At 39.4% G+C, this 22,400-nt stretch overlaps 1 protein-coding gene across 1 annotated transcript in view; it reads right to left on the bottom strand.

Moving 5' to 3' along the window:
* Positions 1-4,181: 4,181 nt before the first annotated feature.
* PODXL2 (podocalyxin like 2) overlaps positions 4,182-22,400 on the bottom strand; it is a 51,368-nt gene continuing 33,149 nt past the window's right edge. Inside the window, exons 4-9 of the mRNA XM_070934361.1 lie at positions 20,075-20,937; positions 14,439-14,513; positions 10,109-10,265; positions 7,863-7,924; positions 4,538-4,717; positions 4,182-4,391 (exon numbers count right to left, since the gene is read on the bottom strand). Of these exons, the coding sequence (XP_070790462.1) occupies positions 4,182-4,391; positions 4,538-4,717; positions 7,863-7,924; positions 10,109-10,265; positions 14,439-14,513; positions 20,075-20,937 (1,547 nt within the window). The remainder of the gene's footprint in view (positions 4,392-4,537; positions 4,718-7,862; positions 7,925-10,108; positions 10,266-14,438; positions 14,514-20,074; positions 20,938-22,400) is intronic.

The raw sequence follows: 22,400 nt of genomic DNA, 5'->3' as shown, positions 1-22,400 counted from the left end.
TATGAATCCAGCCACTGAATATGTTGGTTGGGGAAAATTCCCTAGGCAACATAAAAATCCTCCCCAGGGAATAATTCGAAGCAAATTGCATGTGACAGACATCTTATGAAATCATGCAGACAACATACGAAACTGCAAAAAGGTACGATGATGCTAGCCTTGCTATATGTCAGAGCTGCTGGCCATGAAAAACAGTTTAACTTGTATAGTAAAAGCAGAACTTCATGAAAACATGAAAGTAGCTGTTGGTTCCAAATTGACATAAACAGAATGGTATAGGGTCTCCTGCTTGGGCAGGAGGTTGAACTAGATGACCTACAAGGTCCCTTCCAACTCTGTTATTCTGTTCTTTTCTTCTGTTCTAAATCCCTTGAGGCCCAACTGAACAAGTTCTTTTATAATGGATTGCAGTGTGTAGAAGGAAAGATCATAGGCAATATTTCTAACCTTACATTTAAATAAACATTCTTTTATTGTCATGCTTAAATGGTCCCATTTTCTGTCACTCATAGTCTGTCCCAAAGATGGCTGGTTAGCATATCCTACAGTAATTTGACTGCAAAGAATAACCAAATTAAAAAGCAGAACAAATTTAGGGAAATATGAGTGAAAGAAAATAAATGTGATGGCGCTTCTTTTAATCAAGATAACAAAAAAAATCAGCTACAAAGAGAGTTATAACTAATTATTTCTCATAATTTCTGATATAGATAGGACAAAAAAGAGACAAACAATAAATCAAATGAATAAAGAAAGATACAAAAGATCTCAAAAACAGCATCAGTTAGAAATTAAGATGCATGTATCTCCCCCACAAGAAGGAATATGTAATTTTGAAATATACAATTTACACAAGTTTACTACCCCAACTGAAATCTAGCTAGGGATTTATTAATAATTTTACCTCTATTTCAACAACACTGTCTAAGAGAAAGCATTTATATAATATTTATATATATATATTTATCAATGAAATTAAACTGTGCTAAAAATCATTTTATGTCTTCTGGGGACAGATTTCAGTACTCAAAGTGAGCTACAGATGAGATACACACAGATTTCATTTACAAATTATTGTCAATTTTCTTTCAGTACGTATGAATTTTTATGAGCGATTCTTCTCTTAAAGAGTAACTTGCAGTTCAGCTGGATATGCAGTCAGAAATCTAGCATTTTTCAAAATAAGAAACTATGGGATGTGTGCAATGTGGTAATATTCTGAAGAGAACAGAGCAAAAAAAAAAAAACAAGATTATTTATCAACGTTGAATACATGTGACTGAATCCAATACTGCTTATATGATTCTTAAAAGAGTTTCTGGAAAAAGCCTTGGGGCATTGTGGTTTAATCAAGTCTTTCCATTCTTATGAGAAATCTTGGCTCTAGTTTTGATCTCAAGGGCTCTTGTAAACTAACCATATTTATTTAAATAAATCTTTTGCTCACACAGATCAAGTGAGACTAAACCATAATGTATTGCATAGCTATAGAATGGCATTCCCTATGTGTTTCCTCCAAGATCAAACAAGACTAGAGACAGTAATTACCTTCCTACTCATAGGAACTAAATTAGCTGCAGTGAAACACCTTTGAGGCTGAAACTATTTATTTATTGCTATTCTGGTCTAACTGCCAGTCTTAAGAACTTACCCAATTGATATATTTAAGAGAGAGCACACAACTCCATATTTTCTTATTCTCTATTTCTTTTCTCATTCCATTTTTGTTCTTATTCTCTCTTTCTCTGCAGGAAAGGAATCAAACTCCCTCTCCCTATCATTTCATTGAAATTTGTCATTCATCCTCTCATCATAATTTACTGCTGCTTTTTAAAATAAAACCTCAATTTTTCAACTTCTAAAATTATAGAATCATCATCCTATCATAGGATGTGTGCTGATTTTCAGAACCAAAGAGCCTGGGAAAAAGATTTCTCCTCATGTGGAGTCTCAGTTCGAACTGGACCATACTACTGTCCCTTCACGGTAACAAAAAAGGGAGAAAGAACACTACATAACCAAAGTTATAGGTTAGTTACCCTAATGCTGTAGATAGTAATCATAACAGTGTGACTTTTCTTGGCAGTTCTTAGCTGCCCAACAATTGTTGATACCAAAAATAGATGATAGATGATAGATGATAGGTAGGTAGGTAGATAGGGATAGATAGATAGATAGACAGATAGATAGATAGATAGATAGATAGATAGATAGATAGATAGATAGATAGATAGATACATAGATAGATAGATAGATAGATAGATACATAGATAGAAAATGATAGATAGATGAAGAGATAGATAGATAGATAGATAGATAGATAGATAGATAGATAGATACATAGATAGATAGATAGATAGATACATAGATAGAAAATGATAGATAGATGAAGAGATAGATAGATAGATAGATAGATAGATAGATAGATAGATAGATAGATAGATAGATGATAGAAAATGATAGATGAAGAGATAGATAGATAGATAAATAAATAGATAGATAGAGGATAGATAGATAGATGATAGAAAATGATAGATAGATGAAGAGATAAATAGATAGATAAATAGATAGATGATAGAAAATGATAGATAGATGAAGAGATAGATAGATAAATAGATAGATAGATGATAGAAAATGATAGATGAAGAGATAGATAGATAAATAGATAGATAGATGAAGAGATAGATAGATAGAAAATGATAGATGATAGAAAATGATAAAGAGATAGATAGATGATAGAAAATGATAGATAGATGAAGAGATAGATAGATAGATAGAAAATGATAGATCGATGAAGAGATAGATAGGTAGATGATAGATAAATGATAGAAAATGATAGATAGATGAAGAGATAGATAGATAGATGATAGAAAATGATTGATAGATGAAGAGATAGATAGATAGATGATAGAAAATGATTGATAGATGAAGAGATAGATAGATGATAGAAAATGATTGATAGATGAAGAGATAGATAGATAGATAATGATAGAAAATGATAGATGAAGAGATAGATAGATAGATAGATGATAGAAAATGATAGATAGATGAAGAGATAGATAGATGGATAGACAATAGATGGATGGATGGATAGATGGATGGATGGATGGATGGATGGATAGATAGATAGATAGATAGATAGATAGATAGATAGATAATGTTGTATATCCATAATTTCTGCCCACTGCTGGCTAGAAGAACACATGAGCAGATAATATGATATGCACTAAAAGCCAGCCATGGTCATGGAAGATGTTTGAGGGAAGAGCTAACTGGTATGCATCTGATGTATTCCTGACTAACCATCTGTTTTGCTTATCATGTTGTCTGAACATATTGAGTCTTGTTGAAATGTTAGTAGGAATTTATTCTATATTAGGAAAATAGTTTTCTGTATTCTCACCAACAAAGCTAGAGTAATTTAGGGCCATGTCTAATCCTGCAGTTTCCACTAAGAATTTTGAATCCACATTAAGGAGCTTCTACTGCAAAGATAATTACCAAGGTAAGGAAGTCATGCAATCTATCAAATGAGAACCTAAAGTCAGGGCAATACAGAACACCAGGACTTGTGCAGAATATAATTTCTTGCCTAAACACAACCATTCATAGACGTTCAAAAAATTGCTGCCCACAAAAAGATGCCTTAGCCCAACCACTTGCCCTTCTGTGGTACATGGTGGCTTTAGGAGAAAACCTCACAAACTTCCACTAGGATAACTGAGCAACAGGATCAGTGGTGAACTGACTGAAGATATTAAGATTATATGCCAAAGGAATATGCATTTTTCATCATGACTTTTCCTATTGCACTTTTTGAGACAGGTTATGAACCCAATTATTCCGGCTGCTCTATTACCTCCATCAGCAAATCAGGTAGCATTGTGTTGGGGCATCACACCATTTATTTTTCAAACTTGGCCATTTTCTTCTTCTACCAAAAGACTAGAGCAAGTGCATCTTAATGTGATTAAAGCATTGGCGCTACTGACAGCAAGAGACAAACATGCCCACCCCCACCCCACCCCCTTGGCTCAGGGTGGCCCTTCTGGCTCCAGGACTGTGCTAATACTTCAGAGCAGATCTATTCCAAATGGACAAAAAACGAGTTCCTGAGGAGCCACCCTCAGCTTTAGGCCTTTAAATCAAGACAAGTGCAATCCCACAGGTGGAGTCCTCGTTTAAAGGTGGGTATCTTCCTCAAATGCCTCTCCCTCTTCATTTGTTTGCTTGTTAATCAGAACATCCCAGCTCTCCGGTCCATTAACAGCTCCCCCACCATTTACACTCGGCTTCTTTTCTTGCATCTCAGAGTGGCTATCGCTGGCTACATCCAAGGTGGGATTGTCATGGCAACCGTTTTCAACAAATCGTAGTTCTTCACCGTGTGACTAGAAGAGAGGAAACGGGTGGGAGAGGAAAATAAAAACCTTTTTTTAAAAAAAAAAATGCATTTGGGAAATAAGGCAAGCAACCAGGAAGCTTTTGTTTGGAAAATAAAATAAAATAAAAACGTTTAACCCATAAAGGGACTCACCATGTTCTTCATTTTGGGCATGCGTCTCTGCCAACAGTTGTAAATCAGTCCCATGATAATGATGATGACACAAATTGAGCCGATAATAACCAGCACCACAAAGAGCTTCCCGTAATCGCTGTGTGTCTGGCTGGGACGTGACTGGCAACTTGATGTAGTTGTATAGTTCTGGATTCCAATCTAAAAACGAATTGTTAAATACACTCAGTGCAATAGTAATTTATGTATTAAATTTATATGCTGCCCATCTCACTATCAAGCGACTCTGGGTGGCTTACAATACAATGAATAACAGTATAAAGCAATTAAAAGGTTAAAACTGTTAAAGCATTGGGTACTGAAAGCTAAATGTGAGCTTTTTATAATAAACACACAGAGAGAAATCCCATTCTTGCAATGTCTTCAGTGATCCTACTTCAACTGAAATGAGGAAAATGACTGGTGAAGTCCGTTGACCTGTTGGCAATAGTATCCCATTTATGGAACAACCTTTCTAGATAAGATTGCTTAGCAACAAATTTATGGTCTGCTCAGAATCACATAAAGTCCTTTTTAATTCTCCCTGTCCTTGTAAACAGCTATCGGATATTATTATATATCAGATGGACTGTCATATAAGTCTCTTAAATACTTACGTAAAAACAGCATTTTAATATTGTGAGCCAGAAAACCTGTGCTATGACAAAACTATATGCCTGCTGAAAATAAATCAATTAAATTTATTTGTTTACATTTTAAACATTTACATTTTTAAGATATAACTGTTTGACTCTGGGAGATGACCTCCAAGACTGTAAAACCATCAAGTCATCTCCTCCAAAACTGAAGAAAGGGCTGTGATTGTGGAAGACAAAAATTCAGCAGTAGAGTTCCCTCCTAGACACCTAATATTAGCAATAGCAGTTAGACTTATATATACTGCTCGGTAGCGCTTTACAGCATTGTCTGTGTGGTTTACAGAATCAGCATATTGCCCCAAATAATCTAGATCCTGATTTTACCGACCTTGGAAGGATGGGAGGCTGAGTCAACCTTGAGAGGGTCAGGTTTGGACTCCTGGCAGTGGAATGCAGAGTCATATTGCAACACTGCATTCTAACCACTGCGCAACTACGGCTCATGGTATTACGCTCTTTGAATTATTGTTGAATATTTATTCTGGAAGAGACATTATGAATTCTCATTCTGGGTACCATGGGGATGCTCTCTTCTACATATTCATTTGCACCCCCTTTGTGTGTTTTACACCAAGGCTATAGTTAGGCAAAAAGGTTTAAACCTCAGCTTGTAGACGCTCTTGAGGAGTGGGCGTTTGGCAGTGTCACTGGGCCAGAAGAATTGGCAGTGTGATTTTATTGCAGGTATGCTGCTAGAGAGGCATGTATTTCATGACAAGGCCATTGTTTCCCTCTGGACTTTGTTACAACAATGCAAGTAAACATTTAGAGCAGAGGTATCAAACTCGATTTCACTGAAGGCCGCATCAGGGTTGTGTTTGACCTTGGGGGGGGAGGCTGGTGGGCATGGCCAACTTGACGACACTCGTGTCAGGGGCGCCTGTGGTGTCCCGAGCACTCTGCCAGCAAAAATGGGTCCCGAGTTCTGTTTCTGGCTATGACAACTTCCTGCAACCCTCCGCCAGCAAAAACGGAGCTTGAGAGGGCCACATACAGCCTGCGAGCTCCATTTTCACTGGCAGAGACACTGTGGGGCCGGTCTTTCGCTGTTTCCAGGGTGGCCCTGCGGGCCAGATCTAAGCACCCCATGGGCCAAATCTGGCTCACAGGCCTTGAGTTTTACACCCCTAATTTAGAGAATCGGCACCTTCAAGCAGTGAGGTCACAATCAAATCACCATTTCTTGAATTTTTCAAGGTTCAAGGAAGTTAGTTGCTTAGTGAGACCTTCTTCCTCTTTTTTTTTATTTCAACAGAAATTTAGAAATAAATTATGTAAAGAAGCTTGGATTATATCTGTTCTGCCATTCATCTACTCAATTAATTCCCCCAAAAGAAAATGGAATGGGACCAGGTTTGTTGTGATGGGAGGAAAAACCCCACTCTTCCTAAGGGAAAAGGAAGCAGTTTAAGATGCTCCATTCCTAAGCCCTCCTTCCTTCTGATCACAGGGCTATAATCAAATGCTCAGGAGGGATTCCAGAAACTAGCTCTGTTTTTTCTATTTGTTTCACTGGTATACCCTTATGAGCTCAATTGAAGGCTCATTTCCAGTACACAGATTTTATTCCAAGTGACAATCAGCAGAAATTATATATCGTATTTAAATTCACAACATAAATTTGTCCTAATAATAGGCACTTTGACAGTTTACATTACTATAATTGAAGGGAATTGTGCAGCTAATTCAATTTCTCTCTCTTTAGTGTTTTGGTGAACATGCAGGAAGGTTACAGACTGAAAAAAAAAATGGATAACCATTACTAAATTTCCATGCCCAAGGCAAAATAATCATGTAATGAAAATGTCACTTGGAAGTATCCAATGAATTCATGACTATTATATATTTATGGATAGAAAATTTTGGATATAATACTACACGTCAATGTATGTTTTGGGATGAAATGTTTAACCAGTGAGACAAATCTGCTCTGCTTATTTTAAAATATATTGAGAGTTAAGTTTTGAGGAAGCAGGGTTATCGCTCCTGTACATCAATAGGCCATTGCTTTGATATTGCTCAAATGTCCAATGAGAACATTATGCAAAGCCCTCAGATCTTTATGTTGTCCCTTTTGAACTTTCTAGATTCTGTGTACAAAAACAAATTTCCATAAGGAAAGTCAGCACGCATCACATTTGGGTAGAGAATGAGAAGGCCAAAGTAACATTCTGCCAATGTGGATTTCCTACAGACAGAACAGAAAAGTTCAATTACTGGAAACAACAGAGCCTCAATTCTCTGTATACAATGAGCAAGAATGAGATCTAGGCTTAATTTATATATTTATTTTTATATCAAATTTAGAAACCATTTCCATCACATATCAACTCTAGACTTTTAATGTCACTTTTAAAAGTTATCAGGCTCTACAGTATCTGCTGGTAGGTCCAATCAATTGTAATTGGTCAGATAAACAGAACCAATCTGATAGTTCTTCAACAAGACCATACCAGATCTCAAGAAATTGTGATATAATGCAAGAATACAAATCCACAGAATCACTCACAGCTAATGAAAACTGACATCTAATGGCAATGTAACCAACAGACAGGAAAGAAGAGACTATTGTGCATGATTATAGGGAAAAATCAATTCATTTATCCTATACAGACTAGCTTCTCCTATAGAAGTAAATAAGGTCTTACCTCAGCTAAGCTTTTCTGCACATCACCTAATGCCAAGAGGACATCATTTGTTGGAACAACCCCTAGGAGATGAAATGTATCAAATTTTTTAAAAAATGCATTAATTCAGGGTACTCTTCTTCAACTTTCTTTCTTGAGTAGAGAAATATGCCTATATGAAAGCATTATTTCCTGTTTAAAAGTAATAGTATAATTGAGAACACTTATTTTCGGTGTAGAGCCCTAAGTATGCTTTAGAATTCAAAAACAATGTTCACATCAGGGCTGTGGTTCTACATGGATAAAAAAACCGTACGTTATGAGCATCCCACAGTCACTATTATGAGAACCAGTGGGGTCTGCAATCACTGTGAAATATTGATGTGCAATGTAGTGACTTCATCATGTCAATTCTATAGTTGTATATTTCTGTCCCATCATCTGAAAATTGTTGCATTTGGGGATGACGTTGTCTGATACGTCTTGTTTTATGCGCCCTCCCTGTTTATCCTCCATGGATACACAATCATAAGAATGAATTCTTTGTAAACATTGTGTAGGCCCACTTACTGCAAGCCTACCTCTGCATTAAAACTGCTTGAAATAAGCAACCATTTGCCACTTCCACATTAAACGATTGAGAAAAAGATGTTACATCATTCTAGAATTTGTTTTTATCCGTTCACTGTTTCCCTGCATAATATATATATCATTTAATTTTGGGTGGCAGAGCAAGAAAGAGCAAGAACCAACAACGTATTTCAACCCTAGAAACAAATTGTTCTGTGCAAGAGCATCAGTACTGTGAACCAAAAATAAATGGACCACAGTGCAAACTGGATAAAAGCAATCACTGCTGGCATGCGAGCCCTGATGGGCTTGCTTGGACCAGAACCATATGTGCTCATATAAACACAAACATACTTATTGTCTTCACATGCTGCCACTATATCTCACTGTAACATTGAGTGGTATTTTTGAAGTACACTAGTATCACTATTGGGAAGGTGAAGCACATGTTTCCAAGTCTAGAGAGAAATATAAGAATGGGATCTGAAGAAAACATTGCAGACTAAGTGGGGATGTCATGAATTCTCCATGACTGGGACAAAGTTTGTAAATCCAGCTCAAAATTTTACATACATAGAAAATTACATCCCAAACCAGTTCAGACAATGTAGTCATGAGGAATGTCTTAGAAATGCTGCACCAACACAAACATGTAGAAAAATATGATGGGGGGTGGGGGAGGGTGGGAGGAAGTAGGATGGCAATGATTTATATAATAACTGAAGAAGTTTGAAGAAAATATAACAAGATTCTAATGCAAAACAGCAGGAGGAATCTTGTAAAAGATTAAAAAGGGAGAAATAGTTGACAGCCAGAATAAGAGTTAATATACTGATTCATGAAGCTCACTTGTAGTCCCTGAAAGTCCCACAGAGCCTTTCCAAAAACAGCCACTGCACTGAAATTTTAATTTAATTTAATTGGAAATACATGTGGAATGATTATAAAGTAAGTAAGATTTAGGTGCTTATCCTTCTCAGCTATTTGTCCTACAGCATGACTCCTGATATAACACCCAAAATACAATCATAGTTCACACCTCTGTTATATGGATGATCTGACAAAGCTAGGCAGAGTGGGATCTCACTAGTACTTGGATGACAGGGAAGCAGGGAATTTTATGTACAAGCTAGTCTAGGAAAATATTGAAAATATTCTAGAAGAAGACCACTACCTCCACAAACCTTTTCTGTGTTGTTGCCATGAAAAGTGTTGACATGACTATAAAGTTAGCAGAAAGTGAGCTCAGACTTTACCTATACCTTATGGCATTTGCTGAACAAATAGTAAAATGCAGGATCCAATCTGGTTTGGTCACTGAGACCAGAGGTTTAGTCCAAACTTTCAAACTCATGCTGGAGCCCATCTTCAGGGAACTTCTCTCTAGCAGAACTTCTCTAACTTTCTGCTAGAAAGAAGTTCCCTGAAGATGGGCTCCAGCACAAGTCCGAAAGTTCAGACTAAATCTCTGGTCCCAGTGACCAAACCAGATTGGATCCGGAATCATTATCCTAGGGCAGGTATTGCCTTCATTTGTGAAATAGTAAAATTCTATTGAAATGATGTCTAATTATGTTCAGTTAGATGCTGTAACATCATGAGAGATACTTGTACATGGAAAAGACTGGAATAATCACAGTAAGGGTGATTGTAGGGTGAAAAATAAAGATACCTTTCATTTTTCACCAAAATCTTACCATGTTCTCCTGCCAGGGTCATCAACAGATGTTTTTCATTCTCATTAGGTTTGCTTAAGGAGATCAACCATTGCCCCTGCAACCCATTGTCATATCTGGAGAAGGCATCCTCCATCAGGGCCAGCAACTGGAGACCTCTTTCCATTCGGAACTCTTCCTATAGCAAAAAAACATATTTTTAGTCCCCTAAGTAAAAATAAATTTCCTGAATACACACTTTCTCATCCAAATACAGTATATATATGAAAAAGAGATCTTCTAAAAGCCAAGATTTTGAAAGACATCCATTTCCATTTTACTCCATCAACTTTATTGTTTCAAAATGTGTGTTCATTTATTCCCTAGTAGTTCCATCCTAACTGCTGCCATTCTTGAATTTTGTATTTTCTGGCTGCAACAAATAGTATAAACCAGTTGTAGTTTATGTAAGCATACGAACACAATTAAATTCATTTTTATCACCTGGTCATATAACCTGGGGATCAAGATGATTGGGAGAGTTTCCCAATTAAAATTCAGGGAGGAACAAAAAAAAAAATCCCTTTGAAGTATCCTGAAACCTCACTTCTTTATAGGTTTCAAATGTGGACAAAAATGCATTACTAGGCTGAAGGTAACACATAAGGATCTGACAAGATTTTGCCTTGACTGATGATAGAGGGACATATTTATCTACACCACTATTGCAATGTTTGAAGGAAAGGAAAACCATAAAATATTACTAATTATTTAAAGAGCAAGAGCCTAATCATTTGTACCCAGATTCAAGTCAAAGAGATATGGCCCTTCTATGTTCTTCTAAGATCTTGCACATCAATTGGCAATGTCATCCCCACATCTATTCTGGCTCAGTTGCTGTGCCAACTCAAAGGCCACTCTAGTTATTAATATGTGCTAACACTACTGGTTGCTATGGGAACCTCAAATGCTTGGGGCTGGCAAAGGGCGAATGGAGAAAGACAAGGAGGAGCCAGACCTGAATCACAAGGACCCACCAGAACCTCAGCTCACAAGGCAAAGCTTATGAATAGCAGAAGATAAAAATCTGGGATAGCAGAGCAAGACAGGCCCCTAATGGAAAGGAAATTACGAAAACAGCTTTAGTAGTAAGCAATCCCTGGACTACACCAGTAGAACTATTGCAGAAATGATAGGTCTCCCTCCATCACCACAGACTGAGCAGTCAGAGCCTTATGGGGAGCAGAGAAAAAGGCGTTCCTGAGAGAAAAATAACATTTCCATTGATATGACTGAACAGAAAAATACCAGCCCCTTTTGATAGAAATTGATGAATAAATAGCCAGTGCATCTTTCTTGCAATCTCTTTTCCATTTCTGTAATTCAGAAATGTCAGTATAAATAATGTAACACAAGGAGAGCTCAGAGAACTATCTTTCATCATGATATGAAGTAAAAGACTACATGCTTGTTCAACCAGAACTGATAACCTTTAAAAATTAATGAAAATGCCTACAATTTCTTTTACCATTATGAGTATATGTGATAGAAGAAAAGTTACATTCCATCCAGTTACTCAAAGCAGAAACACTCCACTCCTTTAAATATTTCTGAATCATACTGCATTGGCAGAAAAGATTGGATGCAAAGCATGATCTCTTAATGCATTGTGCAGTAATCCTGTTTTGGATTTTAGCTGGCAAGACCAGATTTATTTCATGATATCATATGCAATTTCTTATTTCTTTGATTGCCTCTGACATACATCTTTTAAAAGCTAATTAACATGTTTATTTTTATTGGTCTTGGAACATTGAAACATCCCAATATCTCATTAAGCCTCCGTTTGGATATAAACGGTGCCATTTTGCCTTCCTAAAGATCAGAATTGCACTGGTAATAACAGTATATCTGATACACCTGTAAAATAAGAACAATTTAGCAGCCCTAGTGAAAATCCAGTTTAGACAGGACAAACATTTTTAATTTGTTTCTTTGGTTGTTTTAAAGATACTACCCTACAAAACTGTTGAAGGACAGTGGGAATACCTATTAGTAAGACGATGATCAGACAAGTGGCTTAAATCCATTTCAAAAAATGAATTTGAGGAAGCATCTCAGACAAGCCCCCTACCTAATTCACATATAGATAAGGTGAAGGAGAAAAGAAACACATTCAGACTTACAAGATTCTGTTACCATTGCTATTTTAATAAAATACGTTTTAGGCAACTTAGCATTGGTTTCTTAGTCTGGTCTATCTTATAGGGCTGACATGTACCTCTTTCCTTTAGGTGCATATATACAATTTTATTTTTTGATGTAATGGTAACGGTTCAGAATATAAAGCAGATGTCAGAATTAAATAGGCATTTATTGTACTCACTGCGTAAACTTCATACTTCTGGGTCCAGTTCAAGATGCTGGTTTTAACATCTAAAGGAAGGCTTGCCTCTCCTCAATTTTATCTACCCATAAATTTGGGTAGCAAAGGCATGCTATGGGTCTTGCCTGCTAGGGAACTATAGATGGCAGGTCCCAGGAGGTAGGCCTTCTGTGCTTTGGGAATATTCCACATCCCCTACCCCAAAGTGAGGTTAGCTCCATCCAATGTTTCAGAAGTCCCTCAAGACCTGGCTATGTCATTAGGCCTAGGGTCCCAAGAGGACCATTGACATGGTTCCATTATTATGTTTGATGTTTATCCTCTCTTGTACCTTGTGGATGTTTTGTATGATAATAATAACTGTTTTATATATTTATTGCTTAATTCATGTACACTGCCTAGAGTCACTTCATGTGAGATAAATAGCCATATAAATGTTATAAATAAACAAATACTTCATCCTTTGTAGAGAAGGATGATTGTTTGCCTCCTCAACCCTATTAGCCTTGAGAGACAGATATTCCATCCCTTGCATCTGTGACTCACTCCTGCTGGGTTACAAACAGAGCAATACAATAAATTTTCAGCATGAGCAGATTTCTCCCTCATCAGAGATATAATTATCCCTCCATGACTTATGTATACTGAAGAACTTCTAAATTTGTTCTTGCTCAATCACCATCATTTGATTATTAAACCTTTTGAATCTTTTTATTCCAGCCATCCAAGACCATAAAAAAAGTATCTCCCTCATTTGTCAATAGTTCAAACTCCAAGAAATACTAAATACTGAAATGGCTGGCTTGCCGGTCTAAATAATGTCTGGAAATTTGCTCAATATCTAGCATATCAATTGATGAGAGAAAATAACCTGTTGCATTTTCTAGGTCCTGCTGTGCTATGCTGCTGTCAGAAAAGAAAAGAAAACTCTATTTCCCTCCTTCCTGTTCTTTATATTAAGAAACAGAAAACATTTAGTCCTCTTATATGCCTTACCTAAGAAACTAGGACAAGAAAACAGCTTCTGCCAATGGAAGCTGCCTATTTAAACTGCCTGTTTCCAAACTGGAGGAAAGATATAACTCTAAAGCCTGCAGTGCCGATTACCAAAACTGCAGGTAATTTACCAGTCTATCAGCAAACTTCTCATCAAGTTCTAATCTATATAGCTATCTGAATTCCATGTCTGGGTGTCACCTCTCTTCTGAAAAATAGCAGAAGGCAATTTATAAAATAAGTTTCATTTAATGGGAGGGGAGCACATTTAATCCACCCCAATAGTCTGAATCTCTCTCCTAAGTCAGATCCAGAGATCCTCCCATCCTAAGTCTTTTTGCTGTCCCTGATCCTTTTTGGTTTTTGTCATTGAGATAATCCAGGCTCAGGAAAGCAAGAGGATGAAACTGGACCTCTGATATTCCTTTTTTTTCCTAATCAACTCATACAAAGCATACACACACAAACACATATAGATACATATACATAGCTTCTCCCGTTCACTTTCACACAGCATCATATGTTTCTTAACCCTAACATAAAATGTATCCTCCAAAAGTAATATTGTGGGCCTATTCAAAGTAAAGTATATATTGGAAATTGATACTATATGTGCGGGAAAAGGACTGTTTAATAGAAGCATCTTAGTTAAGGGTATTATAGCAACAACCTGTCCAGAAATATTATATAAAACCTTTATCCAAACTTCTTTCTGGGCACATATTTAATTGTTTAGAAATATTACAGCCATATTTTGCTAAAATGCTTCAAGATCTACAATAATGAATACTATATATGAATATATGATATTAATAAATAAATGGCCAATGTAGGATGAAACATATTTTAAATGAACATTCAAAATATTGTTCTGGATGATGAAATAGCATTTTACTACTTGATGGTTTTACTACTCGTTAAGCATTATTGAAAGGGAGGGGAAGTTGTAGATGACAGAGACAGATTTAAATATAGAAGCAAGTGACTCACACAATCTATGTTATCTGACATGTTCAGGATGATGTAGTTTTTGCTTGCCAGGTTGCTCCAGTCCTTACAGATAATCTACAAAACAAAACAAATGAAGACATCCCTGAGTTAACATGGAAATATTTTGGGAAGCAGCATGGTCATTTTTTAAATTTATAGAGCCGAGATGGCACAGTGATTAGAGTGCAGTACTGCAGGCTACGTCAGCTGACTGCTAGCTGCAGTTCAAATCTCACCAGTTCAAGGTTGACTCAGCCGTCCATCCTTCCGGGGTGGGTAAAATGAGGACCCAGATTGTTGGAGGCAATATGCAGACTCTGTAAAAACCACTTAGAGTGGGCTGTAAAGCACTGTGAAATGGTATATAAGTCTAAGTGCTATTGCTATTGCCATTAAAAAATGAATACGAAGTTTTAGCCCCAATTCAGACAACCAATTGTTTCATCCCTTATTTTACACTCTATCTGGTAGCATATTTCTCAGATCTGATGCTGATATTCAAAGACGTAGATACAGTAGATGAATCTGAGAACAGGGGCCACTGTGGCTCCAAAGTGCTCAAGAAACTTAAGACACGGATCAATAAGATCAATAAGAGATGGCATACAGCAAAAAGAGGGTTATGGGGTTTTTTAGGGAAATTTCTTAATAAGATTTTAAGGGATTCTGGGAGGGGGGTAGATTACGTGGGTTCGGGGGAAGACCCGCGGGGGAGGGTATCTGGGCCAGCCGTAGGGCATGGCATGGGAGGTGTGAACACTGGGGTCAAGGAGATGATTAGATCTTATGATACAGATGCCCATAACATCGATACTATAGGTGGGAGGGGCAGATATGGTGGGAGCAGGGGGCCACATCATCCTACGGGAGTGCGTCCTCGCTGTTTACAAGCGGTGGCGCGCTCCGACCCTCAAAGCTCTTCTCGTTCCCCAGGTTGTACGGAACCTCGGGCCCCAGGCCTTCGGCTGATGCTGTGCAACGCCAGGTCCGTGGTAAATAAAGCCCCCCTCATTTGTGATCTTATTCAGGAGGGGGGTGCGGACCTGGCGGGTATTACGGAGACCTGGTTGGGCCAGGAAGGGGGAGCCCCCCTTGTTGATATGTGCCCACCAGGTTTCCGTGCTTTCCATCAGCCAAGGTCTCAGGGGAGGGGCGGAGGGGTGGCGGTTGTTATTAACAAGGGTCTTGGACCAAGGGAGGCCACTGTTCCTCAGACGGCTGGATGTGAGTCCCTTCTTGTGAAGTGGGGTCATAGGGTGCAGTTGGGCTTGCTAGTCACGTACCTGGCTCCCTGCCAAGTGGCTGCAGCCCTGCCTGAGCTGCTTGATGTTATAGCCGCGGTGGCTGTTGACACCCCCAGGCTTATGGTCATGGGGGATTTTAACCTGTCATCAGTTGGCGAGACATCTGAGGTGGCTCGGGAGTTCATGGCTTCCATGACGGCTATGGACCTGACCCAGTTAATTTATGGCTCTACTCACATGGGGGGACACACACTGGACCTTGTTTTTGTCTCTGGACAGTGGTTGAGTGATCTCGAGATAGGGGATATAGTGATTGAACCCTTGTCATGGTCAGATCACTCCCTCCTTCACCTGGACCTTCGAACCGCCACACCCCGCCGCAGGGAGGCGGAACCGACCAGGTGGTTCTGCCCCAGGCGCCTGATGGATCCTGAGAGATTCCAGATGGAGCTTGGGCCATTTCCTGAGGTTCTAGCACACGACTCGGCTGAGGACTTAGTGGCCGCCTGGGATAGGGCGGCGGCTGATGCTTTAGACCGAGTCGTGCCTTTGCGGCCTCTGACCCGGCGCCGGTCTCACCTGGCTCCTTGGTATACTGAGGAGCTGAGGGAGATGAAGCGCCGGAAAAGACACCTAGAGAGCAGTTGGAGGGCTAGTCGTTCTGAATCCGACCGAACACTGGTAAGATCTCATATTAAGAATTACCTAGTGGCGATAAGAGTAGAGAAGAGTAACTACTTTTCTACTCTTATTGCATCATCAGATAATCGCCCAGCCGCCCTGTTTAGGGTGACCCGCTCTCTGCTCCATCAAGAGACGCGGGAAGACCCCTTGGAGGGTAGAGCTGAGGATTTTGTACAATATCTGTATGACAAAATTGCTCAGATTCGTGAACAGCTAGACTCTGACTGGATTGATCCAGAGGAGATGACAGGGGCAGGTCCTGAGAATATTATTTGGGAAGAGTTTGATCCTGTGACTCCCGAAAGCGTGGACAGGATACTGAACAGACTAAATGCGACCACATGTTTATTGGACCCGTGTCCATCCTGGTTGGTACTGGCCTCCCGGGAGGTGACACGAGGCTGGCTCCAGGAGATTATAAATGCTTCTTTGAGTGAGGGTGTCTTTCCCACCGTCTTGAAAGAGGCGGTGGTGAGGCCCCTCCTCAAGAAGCCCTCCCTGGATCCAGCTGTATTAGCAAATTATCGTCCTGTCTCCAACCTTCGCTTTGTTGCAAAGGTTGTTGAGAGTGTGGTTGCACGACAACTGCCTCAGTACCTGGATGAATCGAATTATCTAGATCCGTTCCAGTCGGGATTCAGGCCCGGGTACAGCACAGAGACAGCATTGGTCGCATTGGTTGATGATCTCTGGAGGGCTCGAGACAGGGGTTGCTCCTCAGTCCTTGTCTTATTAGACCTCTCAGCGGCTTTTGATACCATCGATCATGATATCATGCTGCACCGGTTGGAAGGGTTGGGGGTGGGGGGCACTGTTCTACAGTGGTTCTCCTCCTTTCTCTCTGACCGGTCGCAGTCTGTGTTGACAGGGGGGCAGAGGTCGACCCCGAGGCCCCTTATATGTGGGGTGCCACAAGGATCGGTCCTCTCGCCCCTTCTATTCAACATTTATGTGAAGCCGCTGGGTGAGATCATCCGTGGTTTTGGGGTGAAGTACCATCAGTACGCTGATGACACCCAGCTGTACATCTCCACCCCAGACCACCCCAATGATGCCCTCGAGGTGATGTCCTGGTGCCTGGAGGCCGTACGGATCTGGATGGGGAGGAACAAACTCAGACTCAACCCATCCAAGACCGAGTGGCTGTGGTTTCCGTCGTCCCGATATAGTCAGTTGGCGCCATCTCTGACTATTGGGGGCGAGTCGTTGGCCCCCATAGATGGGGTTCGCAACTTGGGCATCCTCCTGGACTCACGGCTGTCTTTTGAAAAGCATATGACGGCCGTAGCCAGGAGGACTTTTTATCAGGTTCGCCTGATTCGCCAGTTGCATCCCTTTCTGGATCGGGACTCGTTATGCACGGTCACTCACGCCCTTGTCACCTCACGCCTGGATTATTGTAATGCTCTCTACATGGGGCTCCCCTTGAGAAGCACCCGAAGGCTCCAACTGGTCCAGAATGCGGCCGCGCGGGTGGTAATGGGAGCAATGTGGCGCTCTCATGTAAACCCCCTCCTGCGCGAGCTGCACTGGCTCCCAGTGGTCTTCCGGGTGCGCTTCAAGGTTTTGGTTACTATCTTTAGAGCGCTCCATGGCTCAGTACTTACGAGACCGCCTCCTGCCACCAATAGCCTCTCACCGACCAGTTCGCTCCCATAGAGAGGGACTCCTCAGGGTGCCGTCGGCCAAACAATGTCGACTGACGGCCCCCAGGGGGAGAGCCTTTTCTGTGGGGGCACCTACCATCTGGAACGGGCTTCCCCCGGAGTTACGAAACATCCAAGACTTACGCATATTCCGCCGTGCCCTGAAAACATTTCTATTCCAACAAGCTGGTCTGGCCTAACTCTCCCTTTTTAATTGGCTTTTAAACTGGCTTTTAAATTGGGTTTTAAACCTCTTTAGATAAATTTGGATGTTTTTTAATCTTTGAGCCTAAATTACTTAATCTGTTTCTTAATAGTTTTTAACTTCTATATGTATTTGTATTTATTATGGCTGTTCACCGCCCTGAGTCCTTCGGGAGTAGGGCGGTATACAAATATGAAAAATAAATAAATAAATAAATAAGACAGGTGTGTAAAATTCAAACTAAAGTTTGGGCCATTGTAAGAGATTATAAGGGAAATTATCTCCATGGGCCACATTGTATTTGAAGCCCAAGAAAATGACTTATACAAACTGGCATATACAATATAGGTGTTTAAAGTTTTGTTTGAACACTGACAAACAAGCACAATGCTTGTGCTAGTAATACAGTAGTCAATCTGAGTAGTCAAATGAACTGAGTTAAGCATCTGAAACAAAACAATGGGATGAAATCTCAGAGAATGGATAATATAATAGCTAGTTGGCACAATACTTTCTTGAGGGTGAAACACTTCTATTCCAGTATGCTCTGTAGCACTTTTTTGAAACTAAATCCAATATGTTGCCTACTCAGTTGTTCTAGGTGTGTACATATATCTCATTCTTTCTCTATCATCAGATTATTTGAATCTTTAAAAATATAAATCTAACCAAAAGAACATCAGAAGAATGAACACAATTAGAGCTGGTCTTCACAGTATCACAATTACAATTTAAAAAAAAGAAAAAAATTAAAATATTTCAAATATCTTGAGAATCAGTTCAGTTAATTTAAAAAATAATAAATTAAATGGATCATTTAAGACAATAAACCTATTTTAAAAACCTCAAAATCTGACAATTTTTTGCTCCTATGTAATGAAACAAATCACATCCAACTGTATGAAAATAGTTGACCTATTTCTGCCTACAGAAATAGGCAGACTATTCTGCCTATATTCTGTAGACTTCTGTCTACAGAAGTCTTACTCTTAAAGAATTTTAAGAATTCTAGAATTACTGGTTCATAACTTTAAGCAGAAATGCTAAGCTATCATTACTAGGCTATGTGAGCCATATGTGAGCTTTATCATAGTTTTGAAAAATGTATCTCAACTACCCCAAACTAGAACTTGATAGCTTTTTATTAGCCAATGAATTAATTACTCAGTTAAAATTTCTTTTAAAATTGTTTGTTTTACTGATAGGGAGGGCTATTATAACATATAAAAAGAGCCTAGGTGACGCAGCAATTAGAGTGCAGGACTGCAGGCAACTTCAGCTGACTACTAGCTGCAGTTCGGCAGTTCAAGTCTCACCAGGCTCAAGGTTGACTCAGCCTTCCATCCTTCCGAGGTGGGTAAAATAAGGACCCAGATTGTTGGGGGCAATATGCTGACTCTGTAAACTGCTTAGAGAGGGCTGTAAAGCACTGTGTATACAAGTCTAAGTGCTATTGCTATTTGCATATACTGATTTTCACATTTGTTTTATTCATATTATCATATATACCACCTTGAGAGGGTTTGGACCTTAACGATAACCCGGAAATTAAATATCAGTTAGTTAGTTTTAAGCCCCTTTATAGGAGAAATGTTACATCTTTTTAAAATAGAATTTTTTATCCTGCACATCTGTGGCATTTTAGTACTATGGTTCTGGTTCAAATTTGTGTTGGTTATGAAAATAACCACCTGTAATGAAATTAACAGGCAAGTTAATGAACATAACATAAATAACGTAAATAACATAACGTAAATAACATAAAACCATGTTAAATGGTTCGTTTCTCCCAGCCTTTAACAGAGGTTTCTAAGTATAAATACTCATCACCCAATGGTCCACATACAATTTTCTTACCTGTGTCAAACTCCAGGGAACTCCTGAGGCAAGCAGGAGATCTCTGTTTTTTGCTGCAGCAGTTGTGATGATTGGCAGTTTTGTATCCTGGCTATTCTGGTTAGCAGTTGGAGTTGGGGCTCGTCCACTGGTCCAGTCCCAAAAATGGCCCAAAGAGCTGCGATCTGATAGGCTGTTAGGAGTCCTGGAAACAGTCTCAGTTACTTGGAAATTGTCCTCATGAGAGCCTACTAGATCTTCTCCTGTCAGTTCCATCTCAGCTGCAACTGTTCCCGATGCAGGTTTTGGAATCTCCTCCTGTGTTGTGGCTTTTCCTTCTGGTAGATCGCCATCTACTGCAGCTATGGTTGCTAACTGTTCCCCTGCTATTTCTATCGCAGCCACTGAGCTCTCTTGGGTAATCTTGGGAGGAAGTTCTGAGACCAACTGGGGGTCTGTAGTGGTCTCAGTTGAAAAGATGGGAGACAAGGGCAGGAGACTGGGTCCCATGCTGCTTCCTAAGTCAAAGCCTGAAGAAGAATACTCGAGCGCAGATTCTTTCCCATGCTTGATCGTAGCTGCTTCAGTCATTGGGCCCATTCTACTGGCCATGGTGGAAAACAGGATAGAATATAAGGAATCATCTTTAGGTGCTTCAGAAAAAGTGGTTTTTGACATCTGGCTGCTTTGAGTCATTCCCTTTGACTGGTTGATAGGGAGCAATCCTTCTTCCTCCTCCTCCAGGACTCTGGTGGGAGGGGCTTCGGAGTCTGGATCAAAGGAATCAGAGATGGGATGAAAAGTGGGTTCTCCTTGGGGGTCTTTCACTTGTGTTCCATTTTCTTTGGGCAAAGCTTTTTGAGAAGCAAGTGGAAAACTGTAATCTGAAAATAAATAGAGGAGGTTTCCATAGCTAAAATCCCACAAACAGCCCCTCTTAAAAAAAAATTATCTGAAAAAAATTAAGTAGCTTCTGCTTTTTCATGACACTGCAGGAAGACATTTCATCCAGTCTTAACTCAGGAGTAGTCCTGGAAATTGGAACATCCCCTGCTCCATTTATTTCTAAGGAAAAGATCAAGATACCTAACATGTTATTTTGTCCTGTGTTCTACTTAACCTCAGTTTCTCTTTCTGCCTCTCAAAATACTTCAGCAATTTCCCCCCAGCTCTTTCTGGCAAGCCTTCCCTATGCAATTTCATCTTAGTCAATTTTCTAAAATGCCTCTTTTGATCTACAGCGCTAGACACTATTCACAAATTAAACCTTTCCAAGTGATGTGCGCATGCACATTTTATTTAATCCACACTAGGCACACACCCTTGCTGTAATATTTTATCCTCTCTCATATACTTGCTAGGATAGGGCAAAGCATTCTCTGCTTATAATACAAAGCATACTGATCATATTATTTAAAGGCTGGATTTGCTCATTCTGCTAACCTATGTTTTGTTTAATAACGGTTTATGGATTAAATAAAAACTGCCTGCATTTACACAATTTACTGAAGCATAGGCTCTATTTTACATCTATTTTAATCACAGTGGTTGGATTCACACACACAGGGTGGAAAATAAGCAAACCACATCTCGGTTCAATGTGAGATGTGAACCCAGTCTATGAATCACAATAATTGTATACAGCCTGCAAAAAAAGAGTCATGCCATTAGGGAACAATTTTCCCTAATAGGCCTAATGTCACTTACCCATTCATTTGAGTACTAAAGTATATTTTCTAAGAAAGCATGTAACAATAGTACCAGTACTGTGTTTTAAAGATTGCAGGTACAGTGAATACCTGAGTATTTGGTATAGAAGGGAATTTCTTTATTTTACACCAACTCTGCATGCCTGATTCTTGATGTGCAACTGATAATGATGTAGTGTTCACATAGCAGATAGGTATAATCTCAGGTTACCCCATGGGCAGAGGTAACAGCCTGCAGAGCCCATTTTCCACCTCTCAGATTAATGTATTCATGTTCTCAAGAGTGAAGGTATCTCATATGGAGAGATGACTAAAACTAAAACTTAAAAGTACATCCTCTTGATTTTCATATCTGTATATTGTTCTCATACGTAGTAAGTGTTTCTCTTCCAAGAGACACAAAGGAAGAAGAGCAAATCTTTGAATCCATTGGGGGAGGATTCAAAACTGATAGGAATGTATAATGTGGAGGGTGGTAGAATCTCTCCCTAGCCCAGTTAACAAAATAAAACATTAGAATCAATGAACAATGCTACAGAACAGTGGGACACTGGATTTCATTTTTGTTCTCAACAACATTCTCATTATTTATCTCCCTGTTATCTCCCTGAGTCCTTCGGGAGAAGGGCGGTATACAA

The sequence above is a fragment of the Pituophis catenifer genome, unplaced genomic scaffold (genome assembly GCF_029215685.1).
Source record: "Pituophis catenifer annectens isolate HBS135680 unplaced genomic scaffold, rPitCat1.0.hap2 SCAF_2, whole genome shotgun sequence".
NCBI classification, from domain to species: Eukaryota; Metazoa; Chordata; class Lepidosauria; order Squamata; family Colubridae; genus Pituophis; species Pituophis catenifer.
The sequence above is the reverse complement of the archived record's forward strand: the minus strand, read 5'-3'. Positions and strand labels throughout refer to the sequence as shown.